The 23,935-nt window shown below is 39.1% G+C and overlaps 1 protein-coding gene across 1 annotated transcript; it reads left to right on the plus strand.

Moving 5' to 3' along the window:
• Positions 1-2,088: 2,088 nt before the first annotated feature.
• On the plus strand, positions 2,089-23,930 carry RADX (RPA1 related single stranded DNA binding protein, X-linked). The gene is given in 17 exon segments (XM_029959198.1): positions 2,089-2,391; positions 2,393-2,452; positions 2,455-2,698; positions 4,032-4,174; positions 5,290-5,482; positions 7,965-8,073; positions 8,207-8,298; positions 8,394-8,516; positions 9,637-9,744; positions 10,829-10,996; positions 11,493-11,653; positions 12,124-12,332; positions 13,438-13,506; positions 18,244-18,323; positions 18,909-19,202; positions 20,389-20,571; positions 21,414-23,930. Coding segments are annotated over 17 exon segments (2,685 nt in total). The 3' UTR covers positions 21,560-23,930.
• Positions 23,931-23,935: the final 5 nt, after the last annotated feature.

Below are 23,935 nucleotides of genomic sequence, written 5' to 3' on the forward strand. Positions count from 1 at the left end.
TCAAAGCACTTTGTGGTGAACAACTTTTACAGTAAGCTTCATGATCTTGCACACCAACTAATATTTTTAAATCTAGAGCCTCACCTTTTATTCTTTTGTGCCTTTCATTTCTCCAGCATATTTTAAATGTAATATTTAACAGAATGCAATAACATCCTCCTGCACAGCATAGCTCATTCCTCACTGTCACTGCTGTAGAGGCTAACTGCTGTTTTTTTAAGGTGTGTTGTACATAAAAACCAAGATGCTTGACTGCTCGTTATCTCTGAGAATTCCAGACTATTGATTCCCCAGAACACAGGTATGGTTCAGCACACTTGGTTGTAAGTATATAAAAAGGATACTGTCTTCAGTGAGCTGCTCACACATCCCAATGGAACAGGCTCAACATAACACAAATCTCTGGTTTTGTGATTCGATACAGCCACCTGCTGATGGCTCATCTCCAGTGATTACTGATTCTCCAAGTGTTTCTGAACTTCCCATTTTTAATACAATCAGATCGGTCCCACTGTTCAGTTATGGTAGGGAAATCACACCTAGAGGAACTCAAAGACATAACCAGTCATGAAAACATGTTGTTGACATGCTGTCAGCAAAAGAGATTTACCCTGTTTTGAAGTCAGTATGTAAGCTAGACCTCTGCTGGTGAGAGAGAAGGTAACAGGACCAAGTTCCTAAGAGAACAAACTATCTTGTATCTGAAACTGCCATGCATAAACATTTATGCAATATAAAGTATTACCACTCCTATTAGTCCACATCAGTCCATTACTGCTCCACAAAAGCTACAGCTTCAGTTTCCATTAATAAAACTGCAGTGACTTACAATAACAAAAAAATCTGGCAACACATGTACACGTAACAGTTACTTCTGTATAAATAAGTTTCTTCTGCAAATCAAATCTTGAGGACAGACAAAAGTAGGGATAAGCTGGCAACAGTCCACAGATTTCCTCATTATTCCTATAGGTTCATTTAATAACTAAAAGTGGCCTAGTGGAAGGTGTCCCTGCCCATGGCAAGGTGGTTAGAACTAGATGGTCTTTAAGGTCCCTTCCAACTCAAACCATTCTTTGATTTTATGGTACAATAAAGAATAGGATGATCTTGGTAGTTGCAGTGGGACAAGAATCAATTATTATATAAATAAGGTCACAGGCTTAGGGTCCACTGCTAAGAATTTCTTCTAACGATGGAAACAACAAAGAAAAAAGACTCAATAGTGTTCTAATGGCAGGTTGATGACAATTACCCAGACACTGTAACTATGTAAAAGGTAAATACAATCTCAGGAGCTAGCACGAGACTCTTCCGTTCCAACTAGGAACACGCTCGGATGGTGAGGTAGAAGCTATGACGAGTATTGTGCATCCACTTAAACGGAATCGGGAACAGGTGCAGCAGGAAGTCCCTAAGGGACGCTGGGACCAAGGTGGTGCCCAGGAGGCCGCCAGGCCCGGCACCCCTGTCCTACCAACGGGGAGCGGGGGGTCCCCGGCACCCCCGAGCTCCCGGGCACCGCCACAAGGCACAGACCAGGGCGGGCAGCGGGCCAGCACCGGAGCAGCCGCGGCCCCCAGGCCACCGGGGAAACGCCCGCCGGCTACCGGGAACCCCCTCACGCCCTTCTTCCGCCGCTACCCGGCCGCTCATCGCCGACCTCTTCCCCGGGCCTCCACTTCGCCCCTGCACCCAGCGGCAGCCGCTCTCCCTCCTCCTGTTCCTGTTCCGTTTCCCCTCCCCATCCCCATTCCCTTCATTTCCCATTCCCATTTCCATTTCCCATTCCCATTTCCCATTCCCTTCCCATATTCATTCCGTCCGGTGCCGGTCCCGTTTCCGCTCCCTCCCCCAGCCCTTGGCCCCGCCCCCGCCGTTGGCGGCGTTGGCGGTTTGAAGGGCGCGCGTCGCGCAAGCGGCCCCGGCCCCGGCGCCAATGGCGCGGCGCCCCGGCTGGTATGACAAGCAGGGAACCCGCCGCTTTGCGGCCAGCCGCCGTCTCTTGCCGCCCCGCGCCGCCCCGGGGCCAGGCGCCCCGGGCACGCGGCTCCTCGCCTTGGCAGCGAGGCCGCCAGGACGCATGTCATGGCAGGGTACCCTACCCCGGGGAGCGCGCCGAGGAGAGCACGGGCGGCGGGGAGGGCGCGGCGGCGGCGGGGCCTCCTGGCTTTGCAGCAGGTGTTTCGAGGAGGTGCGGGGCTCCTCGCAGCTGAGCGTTTGGCGCCGCTGGGAGCCGGCCGGCGGTGGACAGTGGTGCTGGTATGGAGCGGTTACCTGGCGCGGCCCCTCCTCCCCCGGCCCGCCCCCCCGGCCCCTCAGTACTGGTAAACGGACGTGACGCTCGCGGACGGTCGCGCGCCGCAGCGCTGCCACCTCGCGCGCGCCCTCAAACGGGCTCGTGCAGCGCGGCGCGCCTGCGGGCGGTGAGCGGCCTGCGCCGACGCGCTGCTTCAGTACCGCTACGGACGAGGGGAGCAGCTGAAACCGCGGGTTCTCTGCCTGGAGGGCTGGAGCGGGCGGGGGGGCCGAGGAGACACCGCCGCCCAACCGGGGCACCCGCCCGACGGCACCCGCCCGCTTACCAGCCCCTCCGCGGCGGGAAGAAACAGGCACTACCTGCCGCTCTGGAACAACGAGGATCCCTATGGAGACTTGTGGATGCCCGACAGACCCCCGGCGCAGGTGGATGTGGACGGTAAGAGGGGAGAAGGCGGGAGGTGCCCTTTCCTGGGGATCCCACAGTGAGGAGGCGGCGCGGTGGTGTGCGATGGGCAGCCGAGCTGGGGAGGGGTCCGGAGCACAAGTCCTTTGAGGAGCTGGGGGTGTTTAGCCTGGAGAAGAGGAGGCTCAGGGGAGACCTGACTGACAGGAGGTTGTAGCCAGGTGGGAGTCGGGCTCTTGTCCCAGACAGTAGGGCAAAGGGACATAGTCTTAAGGGGAGGTTCAGGTCGGACGTTAGGGAAAATTTTTTCACAGCAAGAGTGATGAAACATTGGAATGGGCTGCCCAGGGAGGTGGTGGAGTCACCGTCCCTGGAGGTGTTTAAGGAAAGACTGGACGTGGCACTCAGTACCATGATGTAGTTGACACTGTGGTGTTGGGTCATAGGTTGGACTCAACGATCCGAGAGGTCTTTTCCCACGTAATTGATTCTGTGATGGCTTGTGCAGCAGGGCCGAGATCCCTGGTGACCCGCCAGTTGTGTTTGGCACTGCCAAAGTGTGCCACCTGTATCACAGTTCACTTGCTCGTGTAACATTGGGTAGCGGGGAAAAACTTCCCTGTGAGGGTGGTGGGGCACTGGCACAAGTTGCCCAGAGTTGCCAAGTTGTGGATACCCCATCTCTAAAAGTGTTCAAAACCAGGTTGGACTGGATTTGGAGCAACCTGGTCTAGTGGAAGGTGTCCCCACCCATGGCTGGGAGATGATACCTTCCAACCTAACCCATTCTGTGACTCTGTGTTACTTTGAGAGGGTTTTTTTTAAGCTCTATGAAACACTGACTGATAACCTGTAGCTGTGGTGCTTGTGCCCAGTCTTCTGAAGTGTTAAAAACAGCCAGTCCAGTAGTAGTCTCATGTCTGGTCTGTGGGACAGGGTGCTCAGATCCAGCAGCTGGCACCCAAAGCGTGCTCAGTATTGAGGGGCTTGGGCCATTCCGTGAAGCCTGGTGAGGAGGGAGGTACAAGCAGGACTTCTGCACAAGTGTGTGGTGCCTGTGTTGGCTAATGCCTGTTTTTTGTAGTAGCTCTTCTGGTCATGTGACAACACTTCTGTGTCATTTTAATTATGTCATCACTCTCTTTCAATTAAAAATACAAAGCAAAACTATGCCGTGTGCAGATAGCTCATAAAAGGATTTAATGGTGAATGGCGTCAACAAATGAGCCTTTTTTGATGTTAGAAACATTATGAAAATACATACGACATCGTGGTCTGAGAACTTTACTCCTGAAAACTTGAATGCTCAATCATGAATGCTCTTTTCTGATCTTTTCCCCACCTCTCCTCCCCCCCCTGACCTTAGTGTCCAAGCTGACTAATCTTGGTCATCTGGAAATGACATGGAGAAGCAGAGTGCGCTTCCATCCACTCCTTGTGAGAATCCTGCACAAATCTAGACTAAGGTACTACGGAAAACCAGGGAAAGCAATGGATATGCCTTATCAGGTAAAGAGGCATAAATACGTAGGTAACACTCAAACAAATAGGTGTAGGATATTTGAAAATAATTTTTCCCATGTTACAAGCTCATAAAGTTAAGATTTATGTTGTAGCTATTTTATATTGAAAAGTATGAAAAATTTGCTGCCTTGAAAAAATGCTGAGCCCCTTGGAGTAGGAAATGCTGCATTTAGTGGCCATATGTACAAACTGGTGGATGTGTTTCAGTTAGTATAGTTCAGTTGAGCTTTTTGTGAAGAAATACAGATATTTGGAGGTTTTAGTAGTTGACCAGCCTTAATGTTTCTGTTCTTAATGCTTTGGAAGTTGGAGTGTCTTGTCAAAAAAAAATAAAAAAGGCAATACATTTGAGCAACTTTTAAGTAACTTCCAGATAGATTATTTTATTGTAAAATTCGTAATTACTTTCCTTATATATTTTAGCTGAGGTTTTCTTTTCAGTGGATTGCTATGTTGTAAGATCATTCTAAGACTGTTTAAAAATCTTTTTTACTGCTCAGTGATCTACTCAGTTATGGATTCAGTGTTTGCCCAGTTTGAAAAAAAAAAATGTAGCAAACTTTGTTCTGAGAAAAACTGCAATGAAAACATAGTGGTTTGCAAAGTACCTTGTTCTCTGCATTATTTTTTTTGCCGGGAAATCAGACTTGTATAGTTTTTTGATCAGGAACGTTTAGTGAATGTCCCTGTAACTTCTCAGCTTCCAAAATACATTTTTCCTTCATGGATACTTAGAAATGTAACTCTAAATACAGCATTCTCTGCGATAAAGAAGAATCTTTTCCATGCTGTTTCTTGTGGTTGGGATTTCCCCGACCTCCTCCAAAAGCCATGGAGTGAAATTGGTGTCATCCTGCCATTACTGAGCACTGGGAGGGTTAGAGTTTGGGCTGAGGTAATTGTGGAAGAATTCTTTGCGGAAAGTGGGGATTTTTTCCACTCTAGTATTCAATACAAGTTCTGGAACATACTCTGTATCCATTGTAATCATCAGAGAAATTGCTCACGAGTCAAGTAGCTGGTTCATTACCCAAAATAAACACATACCAGAATGATGATAAATAAAAAATGAATAAATATTATCTCTTTTTTCCCCCTAGGCTTATTTTGAAGTTGCTGATGGTTCAGGCATGACATCAATGGTTTTGTGGAGCTCACTGTGTCCTGAGTGGTATAACAGCATGAAGGTTGGCACAGTCCTTCTCCTTGAACAGTACGCAATCAAAGACAGTTACCCGTTTAAAACACAGCCAACACCGGGGGATTCACAGATGAAGAGATTTGCTACAATTGGTTAAGTATTACAGAAACCTGTTTTGGCTGTGGAAAGGTAGTTCTTCATAGAAATAAAATAGAAAATTATCAGTCTCTGAGACTAAAGGATAAGGTATAATTGCACCTCTGAAAGGTGTGGTAACGTCCAGGTTCTTATTGTTCCCTGTTTATATTTGGATCATGTCTGCAAAGTTTACTGCCACAATTAGTTAAGACATTTATTTTAAAAATAAAAAAAAGTTAAGACATTTATTTTAAAAATAAAAAAAAGTCTCTGATATCAGCAAGTGGCATTATAAACACAAGTCTCTGGTACTGAATTTTAATCTGATTCTACTTCCTGATTAATAATACAGATATTATTCGTGCACTGCTCACACCTTCTTCCAGGCCATTGAAGCACATTATCACCTGATCTGACTTTAGATTTTAGTGTCTATTCCCAAGGCCTAGAGCAACTGCACAGCTCCACTGAATAAAAAGTTGCATTGATGACTGCTGTGTGCTGAAAGAGCATCACCATGGGAGTGTGTGTATGAAGAATGTTCCTTGGCTATGAAAAAGCATTTTCTTACTTGCAGTTTAGTGTGGCAGATACTCAAAGGAGCTACACTACAGAAATACAAGTACTGCAATATAACAGTAATGGCCTTTTCAAACTGGATTTGGTCAGCTTTGGGGTTTTTTCTCTCCTACTTCGCTGAACATGAATTCCTTCCCTTTTTGTGCTTTTATACTCAGAAGGAAATGACTGCCAGCACTCAGAAAATTCAAATAACTTCCTTGAACCAAGCAAATATGCATGTTAGTGAAGGATGATGTATGTATAACCTATTAACCATGACAGTTTCCTAATGCACTTGCTACAGTGCACAAAAATAAGCAATATTTTCACTGCTAGATGCAGTGTATTCTCTGCCTGATGTGTATTTGCATTAAAACAAGATCTTAATGTTTGAAGAATTTGTGATGAGTTGGCAGGAAAGAGAAACGTTTAGCCAAGAATGGAAGTTTGTCAGGGAAGGTGATGACAGTTTGTGTTCAGATCAAGTAAAACTTAATACCTCACTAAGTATCTCTGTATATGCCCAATATGGGGCAGTATTTCAGGTTTCAGTTACACTGAATTGCTTAAGTTTTCTGGTTACCTTTTCCATAATTTATTTCCAATTTATAATTTCATCAAATCCCAACTATCCAGTGTTTCCTAACGACCATTCACCTGTAAACACTGTGCAGTGTACCTGGAGAGTTAACAAGTCCCCAAGGGAAAGGGCTTTCCACACTGAGTGCTTGCAAGGCAGTGTGCTGCTGCAGTCCCTGCCCTGCTCTGGAGTGAGTTCTGCACTGCGTGCCTCTGTTTGCAGCTGCAGCATGGTATGACATGCACAGAGGTGCTGTTTCAGGACCTAAAACTTTTGCAGCTTAAATAGTTGGTACCACCACTTTGAATTCCTCTGCCAGGCAATGTTTACATTTCACAGATCACTGCATTTGTGTGGCACTGACAAAAGCCTGATCTTATCTTCTGACTCATCCCAGGGTGTAGTCCTTTGTTGAGTGTATGACTTTTGTTTAATCTCAGAATTAGGAAACAATTGATAAGTAGTGCATGAGAAAGTTTTGGGTTGCAGAATTTTCTCTGAGGTATTGTCTTAAAATGCCATATTCAAATCCACAATTGTCCTCCAAATATATCTCTATAAAGCAGCAGCCAAAAGAATATTCCTAAGTAGAGAGGCTGACTGCAAGTATAGCACCTTCCTAATTTTGCTCTGCTAGGGTGAGGGGCCAGATACAGTTATATAAACAATTGTATACATTATTTATACTTATTTAATTACTTTTCTGGGTACATTATTTGAGTAATTCCTTACCCAAACCCAAGCAACCAGAATAAATAATACAGAGAGAATGGCTTCACCATCTAGAAAACACCAGTACTCTATATGGTCTATAACAAGAACAATAATAATAATAATAAAAATCAACCCATAAAGAAACCAGGATAAAGTTTCTTAAGGATTCCAGCTTTATCTCACTGTTTGTTAAATTATTAATCAATTCCTGTGACTTTACGTTTTCATCAAAATAAAGTTAGGAATTCAGGTACAGAATTCAACAAAGCAATTTTATAATCTGAGTAATTTAAACTTTCCAATTTCCTACATGAGCTAACAAGTCCGATCCTGCCAGATATTTTAACAGCAATTAATACCACAGTACTGATTAGATACAAAGTACTTTCTACACTAGCTCTATTGCCAAATGCCAGTAAGGTCTAAAATTGATGTGCAGACAATAAACTAAAACAGAACTAGCAGATGAGAACTTCCATACCTGATGCCAGTGCAAGTAATTATTAACATTATATAAATACACCATGGCCTTGAAGGAAAACAGAAGGTCTTGTGTCTATTCTGTAGCACCTGTTGTTGTTGTTGATGATGATGCTGATTTGTACTCATGCCTTAAATGTTACCTTTTTTTTCTTTGTCAGAAATTAGCCTTAATGATCGAAATCCTCCTACTAAAATAAGCATTATTCCAGAAGAAATGGTTAAGCCAGAATGGGGATTACCTGAAGTTAAATATCGGTTTATCACAAGGTAAAACAGAATTTTGTTGGTTATCAAGCTGTAACTTAAATTACACTGCATTGGAGTGAATGTTAATTGGAAATGGTTTTTTGCAAAGTTTCTGAGAAAACTTGCCCACATATTTCTTCTGTTTTGGTTTTAGGTCAGAACTGGATGACTTACCACACAATTATTCCTGTGATGTCATTGGTCTTGTGACATTTGTAGGAAGGGCTGAACGAGCCAGAAAAAGAGGTTTTTCTATAAAATATGATTTTCAGAATTTATCAAATTATTTTTATATTTCTGAATAAATGCTTATACATTTTTCTTAATATTTGTTTATACAGATCACTGTGAAGACTTCTGGCTCTATCGTTGGGCACATGCCATTGATGGGACCTCAGACCAACCATTCATACTGGAATTATTTGCAACTTCTCAGCCAGATGTGTTTGAGCGTATTCACCCAAGTATTCATCTCTCTATAATACTTACTAATAATTACTTATAGTGTTTTTCTAGTTCGTTGCTAATTTCAAATTCTGAGCATAATTGCCACTGAATAAAAAAATGCCTCTGTTTGAGGTTTATCTCCTTAAACAGATAAATAACAGATAAAACTTAAAAAATGGTTTAAATATTTTAAACCCTCATCATATTGCAGTGTCAGTTAGTGTGAACAATTAGGTGGATAGGTGGGGTTCACCTGGTCTCATTAATTTCAGACAGAAACTTAAGTGAAGCACCTGGGGCAACATCTACATCAGAGGCAATGAAAGACAGCAGCTGATCAAGTCTGTTATTCCTTTTGTCCTATAAATATCTGGATTTTTTTTATAGACAGGAATTATTTAAGAGGATTGAACGAAGGGAGAGGTGAAAGTGGAAAAGCTTAATTTCTTTGAGTCAATATTTTTGTCCAAACAGCAGTCAACACCCAGCTGTGTTATTTATTGCATGTGAGCTAAGAATAATAGATTTCAAACTGGGGAATCCTTAATTAAGGATTTTAAAAGAGCTTTACATTTTTCTTCTTGCCTTCTTTCTCTTCTCTTCCAAGCACTCATTCTTCCTTTAACACTGGTTGGTTGCTGTCATGTGCATTTTTTATATCATATGATGCAGGACCAGCTGCACAACCCTGTTAAGATTATGGCTGCATTCATCTTGAGTGTTCTGGGGGAATGGCAAAGAATGACATTCCAGTGTTTAACTGAGATATTAACAAAAGAGTGAGTTTGTACTCTATTTAGAAGTTTTGCAGTGACATGTCATGATTTCTCGTGATTTTATGCTTTTTATCCTTAGGAAACACAGCCATCTAGTACTGTTTGTTTCTTTGATATCCTACCTGATGAAATGTCTTATTTTTAGTCCTGATATGTATGCTGAAATTAAATTGAATATTTAATTACACCTCCATATTATAATTTATAACGGACACTCAAAACATGGTGAAGCATTTGTAGGATCAAAAACTAAATTGTCTTGTTTAGGCCACTTATTAAAATTAATACAGTGTGTGTCAGTCTTGACATTCTAAAATCAATGAACTGTCGGGAAAAGAATGAAGGTGTTTCTTTCCTCCAGTGACATACTTGGTGTGCACACAGATGAGAGTAGTCCGGGACCTCACTGGGAATCCTTCCAGCACAATTTACCTCACGACTTCAAATGAAAGTCAAATATTCATTACAGGTAACTTAAATGAGTTCTGCTGGGGTAGTATGTAGTTCTTATCTTATTTCTTTGGAAAGGGCATTTTTTAATTTAAAAAAAAAAAGGGTGTAGGTGTCTTAAATTGTGTCTTTGCTCTTGAATCCAGAGGCAGATTTTTGCAGTGTTGCAGGCGAGCGATGTAGTGACTGAATTGCAAGGCAGTATGAGGTGCAGTAGGAGTATCTTTCCTAGTTTTGTTAATCCAGCTCATTTCTTCATTGTTCCTAACATCAGTCACCCAGCCTGAATCCTTCTGCTGGCAAGTAGGAATAGAGAAAAATATGTGCAAAAAAGAGTACCTGATCATACCCAATTCTGCACACACAGTCTTTTCTAACAGGCTGGGTAGGGTGTTTTGTGCTTAGTTGGACTAGCAAACTAGTTGTTTTGTTCATAGATTCCTAATGATTTAATTTACTCCTAAATAAAGGGGTTGAGAAGTTGGCTTTTTTCCTTTGCTTTCCTTCAGTATAATTTGTTTATACTAGCTTTAGTTCATTTTATATCTGTATGGGTCCTAAATGAAGACTACAGCTGGAGATAGCAAACCACTGCATAAGGTCTATTTTAATTAACAGGCTGGATGAAGCCCTGCTCAGATTACAATTTATTTGATAAAACTGGTATTTAATCCATACCTTACTTTTTAAACCAGCCAACAATGAATACATACTTTGCCAGTTACCTGTCAGTAACAGTCTTTGCTGAACCCTATAGAGAAGACCAGCCTGCTCTTTCCTGCTAAAAAACCAATATCTGGTTATTTTATTGTTTTGTGTGCTCCTGTGAGAAAATATTCTAGTAGATTTTTGCTAGTTGTTTTATTTCCTTCAGTTACTTCATATTTGTTTGACTTTCAGTGTCAAATGCAAGTGTAGTTAAGGAATTCAGGATACTTGTTTTGATAAAACACTGTTGACTAGTGCAAAGACATCTTTTGTACTCTCTAGTCAAGATTTTCTTAATTTGGTTTTTTTGTGTAGTATTCAGGGAAGTTTCAAGATAATAACAGATTACAGTAACCTGCTTTGGTCTTGATACCTGATTATTTTTCTTTTAAAAGGGTGGCACAAGGGTCAACCATACACTAAGGACACCAAAGTGAAAAACTTCATTCAATGGATGAAATCACAAAGTGAAGCTGATCAAATAAAGAAAACTGTCATTGGTGGCTATTACCCTTTTCCACGACCTCCAGATAACTTTTCAGATTATTGTAAAAGCAATAAAGGTATCATGCATCAAATATCTGTAAAATTTGTGGCCTTTTTCAGTTCAGTCTTACTCCAGTCTTACTCCCTTACGTGACTAAATGTTTCACAGGTTAAACCCTCATCTTACAAAAGGTATCACAGCACTATTAGCTCAGGAGAACTGTAGAAGTTTACATGAGCTCCAGATATGCCCAGAAGTTTTACTCTGAATATTTTGTTAAATCAGTATTAAAAATAGTTATTCTGGATGAAACAGTGAATTAGAAACTTCACCTGAAACATGAATTGTGATGTCTGATAATGCATACTAAGGGATTCACATGAGCTAAAAAGGTTTATTGTTTAAATTTTTTCCCCTGTGATGTGGACAACAAAAAGATTTAAAATTCTTCAAAAACATAAGTTTAAATCAATTTAATATTTATTAACAAAATAATTTTTTTTTGACTTGCATTCGGAGATTTTGGTATTCTGTTTCTTTAAAATTTGTTTGTGGCAATTTCTTTTTTGCAGTTGAATCAGTTTTGAAGACCATAAGTGAAACAGGGAAGGAGATTGAAGACTTGCACTACAGAGAACACAAGCGCATTGCTGTTCAGGGAATAATTAGTGCCATAAGATATATCAGCTGTAGCAACACAGCTGAAGAAGTTTCAGGAGTGGACCTTGTTCAGGTACAGTGTGAGAGAGTTAATGCTTTAGCACTTGAGCGGCTGGGATTGTAATTAGAATGGAGAATTTTGCATTTGAGTTCAGAACTTAATTACATTGCCTCTTGATTAACTTAATTTGCTTTTTCAGAGCAAAATTTTAAAAAGCAATGATTCAGTGCTTTTCTGAAAGTATTCTGGCAGTCCTTTGTAAAACTTGTAACTGTTTAGACATTGCTAGTTTGACTGGATAACCTAATGTAAAGTAGCATGTGGGAGAGGCAACTACTGCAACACTCACTGTCACTTCCGAGACAGAATTTATCTTATTAATAAGATTTGAAGATAATTTTTGCTGGATAAAAGATGGCTTTCAGAAAGTAGGGTAAATTGTTCTGTTCCTTTGAAAGTTACTCTGAAACTTGCAGGTTTTTGAGTTGCAAGCGATAGCTTTAAGTGCACTGAAAATCTTAAACAATTAACTGTTGTTGCAGAAAGACACTTCTCAGTCTCTTGAAAGTTCTGCTGTTTCCAAAGAAGACTCTGTTGACAGGGGAAAAAATACCAGCCTTCAAAATGAAGAAGTTAAGTCTTTTCTGGGTCCACATGGTTCTCCTGGGGAACAACATCAGCAGCAAGCTCTGCTGTCACAGGAGAGTTCAGTCAAGAGAAAGATACGCAGATTAAACAGAGATGCAGAACAGTAAGCTCTCTCCATAAATACGTAGTGGATCTTCTGAAAAGTCTTTACAGAAATTAGTTCAGAGCCCAGGCCACAGGAATTATATAAGAAAGCTTTAAAAGCATGCATAGTTTAATCTTTAAAGTGGAGTTACAAACTTTTACTGGCATCGGGTGATGACAATTATACTGTTAATGCTACTGAGGAATTGATTAAAGCAGGTTTGCAGTACTTTCTTCTGATTAATATTATACTACTTTGTTGTTAAGGTCACAGATTTGAAATAAAAGTTGTTAATACTTGAACTATATGTAGTTTAGTAACATAGCTATGGAACAAACAGCAGTTAGTGGTGTGAGAAAAGAAGATTTCTTCACTGAAAACGCAGAATTTCAAACATACCTTGTTTTTTTCTTTGTGGGTAATAGCATGTATCTGTAACTTGTGTAAGAAGGGCAAGTAGATGCTGATCATGTGCTAACGTAAAGGCTCAAAATAACTTGTAGTACTATGGCTCTGCTTCTGCTGGGATTTCATCCAGTTGTATCCCATCTAGTCATAGACAAAGGATATCAGTCCAGTATAAGGAAATGGAATGACACAATATGTCTGATACAACTATATCAGATTCAAGAGTAAAATAACTGCTTGCGTAAGATTGCCCTTTGTTGCAATGTTTGTGTAAAATCTAGTGTAGCCATACTTCCTATTGAAAGCCTGGTGTTATATTGACAGATGGAATGTTGCAAGAGTCAGGCCAGTAACATCTGTTTTTTCTGCAGTGGATTTCTCATGTTGTAAAGGGTATATTTTTATTCTTGACTTTTCACATCCATAAGTCATAATGTGTGAAGAGGTTGGGTATTTAGAATACGTTGAGGAAAAATGAGATGAAATATAGTTGGGATTGAATCAAAGTTTAGGATTAAGAAAACCCTAGTGAATAGAAGTTCCGTCTTGGCAGTGTTACAGCAAACTTGTTAGTGGATTCTGTTCTGTATGAAAAATTACAGCATTTGAGTGTCTTAGTTTAGTTCTGCCTGAAAGGAAAACTTGAATGTTCCTTGCTTTGTGTATTTCCATTTAAATAAATACTGTAAAATAATGGTGAATTTCCTACTTTAAGGGGAAGTACATCTGTTATTGCTGTATCGTCTTGCCCCTATTATACACGGTCTGCAAGAAGAAAATTTAGGTAAGTCATGTGAAGTTAATTATGTTGAATAATTGCAACACTGAAACAAAGATACTTGAAGTGAAAATTTTACAGGTCGGGAATCAGTGTGGAAGTGAAATGAAAGAACAGATCAGGGTAGAGTTTAATATTAATTTTCTGTTCAGTCCTCTGCACTGATTCTACTTCAAATATATTGGACTATTGTGAAACATAATTTTGAGTGTGTTATTAAACATCTTTTTATATTGCTACTAGTGCTACTAAGGGAATATATAGTTACAGAGGTCCATCATAGTGTACTATATGTAGTTTTTGTTTCAGAGGTATTACAGTTCAGGTGGGGAAGTCAGAGGTAGGAGGGAGGGATGCTTAATTAGCAAACAGTGAAAATGTAATAGCATTAATGGATTTGCTAGTGGTGGCTGAGCCATACATTATCCTTGATGCTACAGAGGGGTAAGTATAGTCCCTGAGAAGCCACTTAGTTCCTTCCATTCCCCAACACTCAGTTGTTACTGAACTCAGTTTGGATCCAGAGAAGGTGGGGTTTTTTGAAATCCAGGTAGGAATTTCACATCCAAGCCCTGACAAATCTAGAACCTATTGAAATAACCACAAATGTAAAATTATTAAGAAAACTGAATAAGTGTTTTTCTTTTTTGCTAGTCTGGGGTAAAAAGTAACTTTTCTTTGTGCATTTTGTTTAAGAGTCATAAATTCTTGTAATTTGTTCCAAACACAGTGTGGACAACTTGAGTATTTGAACACTTTGGTGTCAGTCACTTAAGATGTTTATGTATTTTGGCAGTGGTGATTTGGGTGTGTGTCATGAGTACTTTTACAGCTCAGTTGCCTTTTTAATTTACTTTTTAGCATCTCTTCCTTCCCCCTAAAACAAAAGAATCATGGTGCTTGGGATAGGGCAACAATGCTAACGAGAGAGTTGATCAAAAGTTGTTGACCATTCTGCCAGTATTACTCCCCCTACAAAGCATGCCCCTTTCCTTGGGTACTAATTTGCAGAAGTTTCTCTGTGGAGTAAATTAGTCTCTTTTGAGCCCATGTGTCTGTTGTGTTCTGGTCCACTTGGTAGAAACTGCATTTTGTAGGGGAAATGGTTGCCTGTCTTTGAAGCTGGTTCATTTAAAAGCACCACCTGGCTTTAGGGTCCCATCTCTGCAGGTGGTGCAGGAGTTTGCAGGGACTTGTGGCACAAATCCAAAGGAAAATCAGGAGGTTTTTCTTGACTGTGAAGAATCCTGTTTTCTTTTGCTTGCTGAGGAATGTTCCCTTTTTTCTTGGGGGTGGAGGGTGAAGAATGTTTTCTCCCCATTTCTTGTAGGTGAAGCAGAAAGTTAAGGCATGTTTACTTTGTTCTCTGCTTTTCTCAATCTGCTACTCTCCTTGCTACCTGTGTGTCCTCTCTGTGCCATTAATGCTAGAACCCCAGCTAAAGGAGGAGAAAGTCTGTGTTGGATTATGGAAAGCTGTTTCACTCTATATAATTAAAAGGTAACTTGTGTATTTCTGTAACTAACTATGAAGTTGTGCTGAATTCTCCAAATTGCAAAAGAAAAATAGAAAGTTAGCTGACTTACCTTAAAATTGCATTGTTTTCTGTTCTGTTGCTTAGATGCAGCAGAATGTAAGCTCTCACTGAAATATTTTCATATGTTAATGAAATAACAACACTAGTTTTAATAAACTTCACACATTGCACAGAATATTCTGAGTTGGAAGGGACCCACAAGGATCATCAAGTCCAACAGCAGAGACACATTTTGAAGTACATATTCTAGCTTAGACTATTTAGCATCAAGGTTTTTTCTGTTTTGTTCTCAGCATGTGGTTGCATTTTTAATTTCCTTTTTAAGCAGTAAAAACTTAGAGGTTTTTTTTATTGACAGCCTCAGTTCCTTCATTTCTTTGGTAACTTACCTGATTATTAAGGGTTTCAGAAAGAACAAGGAAACTGGTTAATTTAATAGTTTTGCTAATATTTATAGCCTTGCTGGTAAAGATCTTCCACATAAAGGTACTTTTAAGCATTTAATACACCCGAAAGTAGTTTAATTTATAGTGAATGAAGTGATTGTGAGTGGGAAAAGATTGGGAACTTCAGAAAGGCTTATTTTTATGTGGAAGTGAAAAAAACCCGCAGTAGTTTTCATAGTATTTTAATGTTTGTAAGTTTAGCATGTTACTGTGGGATTGCTGGTGCACTGTCTGCTCCCACTCCACACTGCTTGAAAGTAACTTGTTTGATTGATTCTATCCTTGCAGTTTCACTTCTAAATGTTTATATAACCTAAACCCTTTTCTCCTTTTTCTTCCCCTCTGATGAGAGCTAAGGGATGGAAATTCTGTAATATGGGGAAATTCAGCTTGAAGTTTGCATGACTGAAAGTTTCCTAGAATGTGATATTTCCTTTGTAGCCCTTTTTCACATAAATTAGAATTTTTCAGGGAGAAATTGGTAGGTACCAATAATCAGTTTGTGTAGACTTGTCAAGTTATCATAGAAGGCTGTTTGGTTTCTCTGTTACTTGCTGTAATAGATGTGTTTACCATAATGGTGGCAGGACAGTTAGGTTGACTTCAAACCAGTCTATAAAACAAGTTTTTCCTGTCATATCAGTGAGTGAGGTGTTTTGGTTTTTTGAGTTACTTCAATTCCTTGCATTGTTTGAGCATAGCTTCAAGATCCAACTATTTCCTTTCTTAATTTCATCACAGTCCCAGTGCTTAAGGAAATATGTGTGAAGCACGAGACATGCTTATTTTCCCAGTATTTTCTATAAGTATTGATCTACCATCTATTTTGATTGACATTATTTTCATTGACAATACTTTAAAGTAAAATGACTGAAAAGGTGAATACCAGTGTCTAGAAATAGTGTATAATGGCCTTTTTTTTGCAAGTGGGCATCTGTGAAAAGGTGGGCCTGCAGAATGCAGGCTGGGAACAGCAAATATGGCATGGCACAAGTTCTCCTAAAACTGGTGTGGGCAAAATAGGATGTGGGTGTACAACAGCCAAAGCATATTGCAGTAAATGGAAGGATTTGGGTTATATCAGATGCCTTGCAGATGTACTGGCTGGCAAATAAGCAAATAGATTGTAGGTTTCCCTTACAAGCCTAGCTCAAGTTAGGCTGTACTCTCATCCAACACAAAGCAGTCCCATAGGAATGACATGTCAGATATGAGAAAGAAGTGGGGAAAAATCATGACAAGTTATTTTCGTATTATTCAGAGGCTTTACTAGCTCTAAATCAGAGCCTATTCACTTCCCAAACTAGACAACACTAAAAGGAAAAAACCTTTTCCATAATATCCACCTGTCAGCAGTATGACTTGGTTTAATCCTCTGCTGTAATGAAGAGGGAAGTTGGCACGTGTCTGACTTGACATACTGGTTTCTGAGCAAGCCTTTCCTAACACTGTGCTGGGGTTTCATGTCTCTTTTTGAGAAGTCCAAATCTCAAAAGTGAAAATTAATTTTGTGGGCAGTAATTGCATAGTTGGTGCTGCTTAAGTGAGGATTCTTCTGTGCCTAGAGTTGGAGATCATGAGAAGGGCACTTCAGTGACGATGTCCGTGATGATAGTGCATTTCATAAAATGTACTTTTGTACTCAAAACCCACAGTGTATTTCCTTTTATCTTTTCACTAGATATTTTTAGGTAATTCTATATGTTAAGAACCATTGACATGAAGTTTTCAAGATACATTCTAGTATGAAATAAGAGAAATTGAAATAAACCTTGTAAATCTTTATGAAATACAGAATGGGCCACTAAACAGCATGTTCATCTTTGATTCCTTTTTTACTGTCTCTGCATATTGTCTCTGTGTATTTGCAGTTACAATCTTTCATTAGTAACTAGTTTGGCAGTCTGGAATTTTAATGGTACCTTAACAAAGTCTTACCCGTGTTGCAGTTGTTTGTGATGCAAGATAATCAAGATAGTCCTTTCCCTAAGTTTGTTCAGATATCCTGGTGAGTTTTCATATTATAATAAGAAGAATGGATCAAAGAAGACAGGAATAAATGAGCCTAAGAGATTATTTTACCATGTTTGGTTGCAGAGTATCTGATAAATTTTTTGCCTTCCTGATATCTTGCATAATTCATTAGAGATTGGTAAAGAATAGTTTCTTACCATTAATTCAAAACATCACAGTTAAAGAAAGAAAAGAAAGTATAACAAAAATCTAGTTTACTTCATTGAACTGGTTTTTGTAATAGGGTAGTATGTCCACAGGAAAGTATCATTTTGGATTCTGGAGTGATGACATGGCTCCATTGGTGCTTTCTTTCTGACTGCTGCAGGGTGATGGGATGAAAGTGCAGCAGCACTTGATGCACCGTTTTTTAGCATCAGGTCACCTGCGATGTTGAGCCGTGTCAAACGTGATATTTCCTGCATGTGCCCGGGAGAGGGCAGCAGACACCGGGCTTTGAGTGTAAAATCGTTCCCCATCAGCTTCCCAAAGCCCGGGAATCCTGCGGGGCTTGTCCTGACCTCTGCAAAGCCAATTTCCTGAGCTGAGGAGGTCTCATTGTCAAGCCGCTGTATTACAGCTCTCATGATATGAAACCGGTACTAGTGCTCATTCATTCGAGCTTGTATCCTTTATCACTAGAAATCTGTCAAGGTTTGAACTTTTGCCTGCATTGTGTTTGAGGTTAAACAGGTTTTAAAAATATATACATATATATGTATACACACTATAACTTTATTTTTTTAGGTTGGATGAATATCAACACGGAGATGTTGTGCAAGATAAAAATGGACAGGCTGTATCAGCCAGTTTGCAGTACTGCACAGGTACATTGCAAGTAGTTGTTATATTAATTTTAGACTAATACAAGATTTGGGGAGGAAATGGATGAAATGTGCAAGGCAGTAATAAGAATAATGTTTGATTTAAGGATTTTTTTTTAAAGTTGGTGTTAATTTTTTCTTTCTTTCTCTGCAATCAAAAAATAAACTCATGTTTCATGCAGTTAGTTTCTTGGTATCTATTTTTGGTAGAAGAAAGAAGAACAGTTTGCAGTCTGGGCTGTAAGATAATCTCTTTTCTGATGTAAATAGTTCTATGATTCAGTTGTACTCATTTTAAACCTGTTTTTATGGTTTCTGGCTGTTCATTGAATGAATTGAGTGCTCTCCAGAAACAAACCATGATGATGCTCTTCATGTAGTGAAATAAGTATTTTTACTACAAGTCTGGCCTCTAAGGTTACCCATTTACTGACATTCCAACTCTAATTTAATTCCTTGTGTTGTGGTTCCAACATTCTTCCATGTCTTCATAATTGAAATGTTCTAGTAGAAATTATTTCTCATCTAGCAGAGTGATACAATTATGTAAGCCTATAAGCAACTAAATATTTTCTGTTTTTATAACAGACCAAGAAGGAATGAGTGATATACCTGAAACTGAAGAGACTCAAAGAACTTGTGATTCCTGGCAGAGTGACCTGTGGACACAAGTGAAAGACAAATTAATGAAATATTTGCATCACAGCAAAATTTTCCCTGAAAGTATCCCACGTAAATTTGATTATGTGTACAAAGACTTACTTATGCAACAGTACAACCTTCATGCAGCAGTGCACCAGCCAAAAGAAACCACAGCAGAGAAAAGTATCGATGAGTTTAAAAGTGCTAGTGGCCTTGGGTACTATGAAGTGACAGTTCTGGGTAAGTAACTTGTCCTGTAGAAAAGGTTAAGCAAAAGCAGTATATAAGTTCATCAGAAACTGAATGGATTTCTCTAAATCAGTCAGTGGATTCTGAGTATAAAAATTACTGATGTTTTACATTTTTGTTAAGAGCCCTCATTTAGGGTAAGTTTTTTACTAGAAAGCTGTAATTCTCATTAGAAATACCTTTCAGTGAAGTTACTGAATATTTTCTTTCTAGTATCACTTTTCATATAATTTCAGTTTTGTGTATAGGCTTCTGTTTGTCATTTTAAGAATGTGTGCAGCCCTTAAGCTATTGATTATTTCAGTTAGAAGTAGGTCCTGTTCAGTAGTTTGACCATTCTGACATAATCAGGTAGATTATTCAATTGCACTTGTCAGCCGACTTTCCTACTGGAGAGGTGTTCATCAGAAATGAGTCAGTGTTCTTTGAGAGAAAAGAACAACTATAAATGCTTCTTTTCAGCTTTATTGAGCTGGTTCTTCTGTTGCTCTTAAAGTGCCTCCCTTCCAGGGTAAAAAAAGGAAGGACTGTATTTTAGCCATACTCATTAACTGCCCTCTGCTGCTTCTGGCTAAGAGAAAGTGTCTGTTTATTCATCTTCATTTGTTAAAATATAAATAGGCAAGTCGATGTGTATCTGTTTGCTGCCATTACTGTAGGTTAGTAATTTGTTTGATTTTGTCTTTCCATTAAAAGGAGAGAGAAATTGCCTTGCTTAACATTGCTTATGTTAAGTTCCCATAATTTAAAAATTTCCATTATTTGCTAATGGAGATTTGCAGAGAAGGTGTTTGAATATTTACAGTCATTAGAATGCTGGGACTGACAATTTGATATTCAGGATGAAAGCAGCTCTGTACTGCACACTGCATAGATACACTGGTTGTAAAGTTAATTTCTCTGCCCTTGCAGGTTTAATATTTAATGTCAGTTTAATATTTTCTGAGCTAACAGCATTGTTACCCTTAAACCATAGTATGTTATAACATCATACCAGTTTGAATGTGCTTGTGTATAATATAAACATATTTTAGATGTTAGTCATTAATTAATGGTCAAAGAACATGTAAATAAAAATCAGTGCAATAGTGTGTTTAAAAAAAAAGAAATGGTGCATGACATTGCTAATGGGCTGAACATGAAGTTTTCTGCTAACTGAAATATTTTTCTTCAACAGGTATAAACCACGATGTAGCCATAGATGTTGCATTTCTCCCACTGTTTTGTCCTGAAGATCCCCACTTATTTCAACTGGAAGAGATTCAAAATGACACATTATTGTCTTGTATGAGCTGCATCTCTGCACATCAGCAGAAGACCACTAGCAATGGAAGGCCTTGTGACATGTTTTCTCTTTCAGGTGAGACTGGCTTTCACTGGCATTATTCATTTATCATTTCTTGTTTTATTTTTCAGTGCAAGAAGTAATTCTCTGTAGAAATCTCTGGTGTGGGTCAGACATTGCTCACCTCTTCAGTGAGAGAGACATGAATTCTATGTCATCACCTTTAGTAAATAGATGTAACTCTGAACTTTCAAGGCAGTTTTTACTGGAGCTGTTCTCATACTCTGAAGACAGTATTTTAATACCCAAACCACAAACTCCTAAGTAACCTAGACAGTGTTGGCAGTTATTTGTTGATGCAAAGTTATTCTGGTATAGATGGAAGTCAGCGTGTGCTTTGAAATAAAATGGAGTAACTGTCAATCAGTCAGTTAATTTAAGTGGTGACACTTTGAACAGCTGTTTTAACACAACCTGCAGTGCCTATGTGCTGAAGTATTTGCCTGCTATTGAATTACTTCAGATTATGCTTCTAATTACTAGCCCATCAGAACAAATATGATGAGCATTACTGTGTGTGTCATACTGCAAAGTGCTAGATAAACATGGTGTTTTCCTGCATGGTTATATAGAACATACAGACCTCATTTTATTTAAATACATCATTACTTTTCCTTCAATAGCGCTATGAAATCTGAGATCAGTAGTGGTTAATTAATCCATATATCAGCTTTTCCATATCTAATTCTGATGCTATCATTTCTAGTGATTGAATTTACTAATAAAATTTTTCACTGAAAGAAGGTTGAACATACATACATTACTGTATGGCAAACAGTATCAATTCAGTATACCTCTTTATTGTACACGCAGTATACAGTAAATACCTTTTAAAAACACCCTTTCTTAACTTCTAGATGAAATTGTAAAAGCAGCAAAGGATCTCGATGGCAAACATGTTGTCTGCATCTTGGACATCTGTCACTTGGGTGATGACAAGGTGGAAGTCTTTCTGAGCAAAATCTACAAGACAGAGGAACCAGGTGTGCTGGATCCAGTATAATTTAATAACTTATTTTTCAAATTTATATTGTTCAAAAGAAGGGAAATAAAATTTCTGTAACTTGAACGAAAACATTGCACTTTTCTAGAACTAGCAGGCACAAATATAAAAGTTATGATTCTTGGGGCAGTTGTAATGGTCATCCATGGAACTGGCAAGGACAATTGTTGCCTTTATTTTTCAGTCTTGAAACATGGTGCCTTTAGTACCGCAATGCAAGAAACTACTTTGCTCTTCTTGCCTTAGCAAGGGCAGCTCCTTTGTTTTTTTATATGTCTGCTTTTGTACATACTGTTGGGTAGTGAGTATAGCACCCAAACACTTTTAACATGTTTTATTCATGAATAAAAAAAGTAATGAAATATTTGTTAAAACAAAATTTTTTTACTGGAACTTGCTTCTAGCTTTGCAAGAGAAAAACTGTCTTTAAGGAGTGGTAAACATGGCAGTATGCACAGTTTGTCACACCACTTATAGCTGTATTCTGAGTACATGAAGGAGTTCGGCACCTACAAGAAGCTGCTACTTCCACAAGAGTAAGACACTCTGTAAAATTCTTTTTTGCCTGTGTACTAGGTAGCAGCTGACTCCTGCTGAGTTCAGAATCAATTAGCACTTTTTCCTCCCATGTTAAACAGCCTCAGTTCTCATCCAGAACTGGAAATTATTCTCAAGCAGGAGTTTATTGGCAGTTGACTACTTGCCCATTTGAAATGCTGGTCTCATTCAATTCTTTAAGAAGAAATAATTGCATTATGGAAGCTTGCCAGTTCAATTGTACCATTATTGACCAAAGCCCACAGAGTTAATTTACAGGAACAGACATATTCTTTTGTGGAAAACTTCTAGGCATATTTTAGTAGCCTGTTGGTGATTGGGGATTATCTCTGTGAACCAGTAGCTTACTTGTCTGCCCTGAGGACAGTGGACTTTGCCCTCAAGTCTGTGCCCTATCTTCAGTTAATGGTACTTTGAAGAAGATCCATAACTGATTTTATTATATATAAGTTCACAGGCAACTTCAAATTAAAAAAAAATGAAAAGGAAAAAAAGTATTCTGTTTCTAGTATAGTTTACAGTTTAAAAATGTATTAAGGAGAAAAAGGAGTAAAACTTAATTAAATGTGACTATGTATTGTATGTATCTATTTTGTGTGGACCCTTAGTATTAGCTCTAGAGCAATGTTTGTCAACTCATACCTTTCAGAGTACCCACAAAAGGCAAAATGAAAACATGCCAACCCTAGAAGAGCAGGGTTGCTTGCAGTGTTATTTGTGTACTGGGGTTGCTGATGGGTATGTGAAGTTGAGTGACCATTGTTCTGGAGACGCACCAGCACTTCATGTTCCAAACTGAGCCAATGCTGACTGTGTCAGCCAGTGTTTTTTATTTAGATATACTTCAGGTCGAAGTCTAATTTTAATGAAATCATTATTTCCCGAAGCAATTTAAAGTAATTATCCTTGTACAAAAGGATATGGCTAATGCTGTCACAGAGCCACCCTGTTGAGTTGTTCCAGCCACCTCCATAGAAATGCAGCAAAGGCTGGTTGTGGCATTGCACTGCTTAGTACACCTGTAATACATAGCATTAATCATTTCACCCTATATGTTAGGACTTCCTAACTCTAAAAGAATATCAGAATGGTGTGGAATATAGACAACATACTTAAAATGTTAAAGGATATAATTTTATTTTACACAAGTGTTGTTTGAAAAGCTGTGAAGGAGAGATGTTTACTCTGGCAGAATGGAGTGCCAATGTTAGAAGCATGGGCTTTCTGTGTGTAGCTGGAGAATATCCAATGCCTGTGGTAGACTTTTAATTTTACTACTCTGGATCAATTCACAGAGGCACCATCTAAGTAATACTGAACTTAATCCATCGAGTTCAGTTGAAGTGCTGCAGTGTTACTGTGTAGTTCCACTCTGCCTGTCTCCCTCCTCCCTGCCAAGCCAGCACTGTCGCACTGGAGCAAAGGTGCTCTCTGCAAAGAAAGCACCTGTTTTGCCATGTTAAGCCAAGATATGGACTCTTTACTCCTGAAAAATGTCACAGGAATTGCCTTTCTTGCTGCTGTGTATTGTCACTGCTGAGGGCAAAATACTATGGAAGCACATTCCTTAACTGCAGAATTTGTACCTGACCAAAGAACCACACTCTAAAACCTTATATTTGCATGTTTCTTATGTTTCCAGCATTAATTGCAGAGGCAGGCAGACTGTGTGTAGCTAATGGTACTTTTGAGTGTATAATAGTTGCTAAGTCATAGATCATGTAAAGAAAGATTGATTTTGAATTAATGTGATGTAGAACTAGTGCAACATTGAAAAGTAAAGAATATAAATAAATTAATTAATATATGTAAACATCT

Source organism: Manacus vitellinus, unplaced genomic scaffold, assembly GCF_001715985.3.
Source record: "Manacus vitellinus isolate BGI_N305 unplaced genomic scaffold, ASM171598v3 scaffold_19_pilon, whole genome shotgun sequence".
NCBI lineage: Eukaryota > Metazoa > Chordata > Aves > Passeriformes > Pipridae > Manacus > Manacus vitellinus.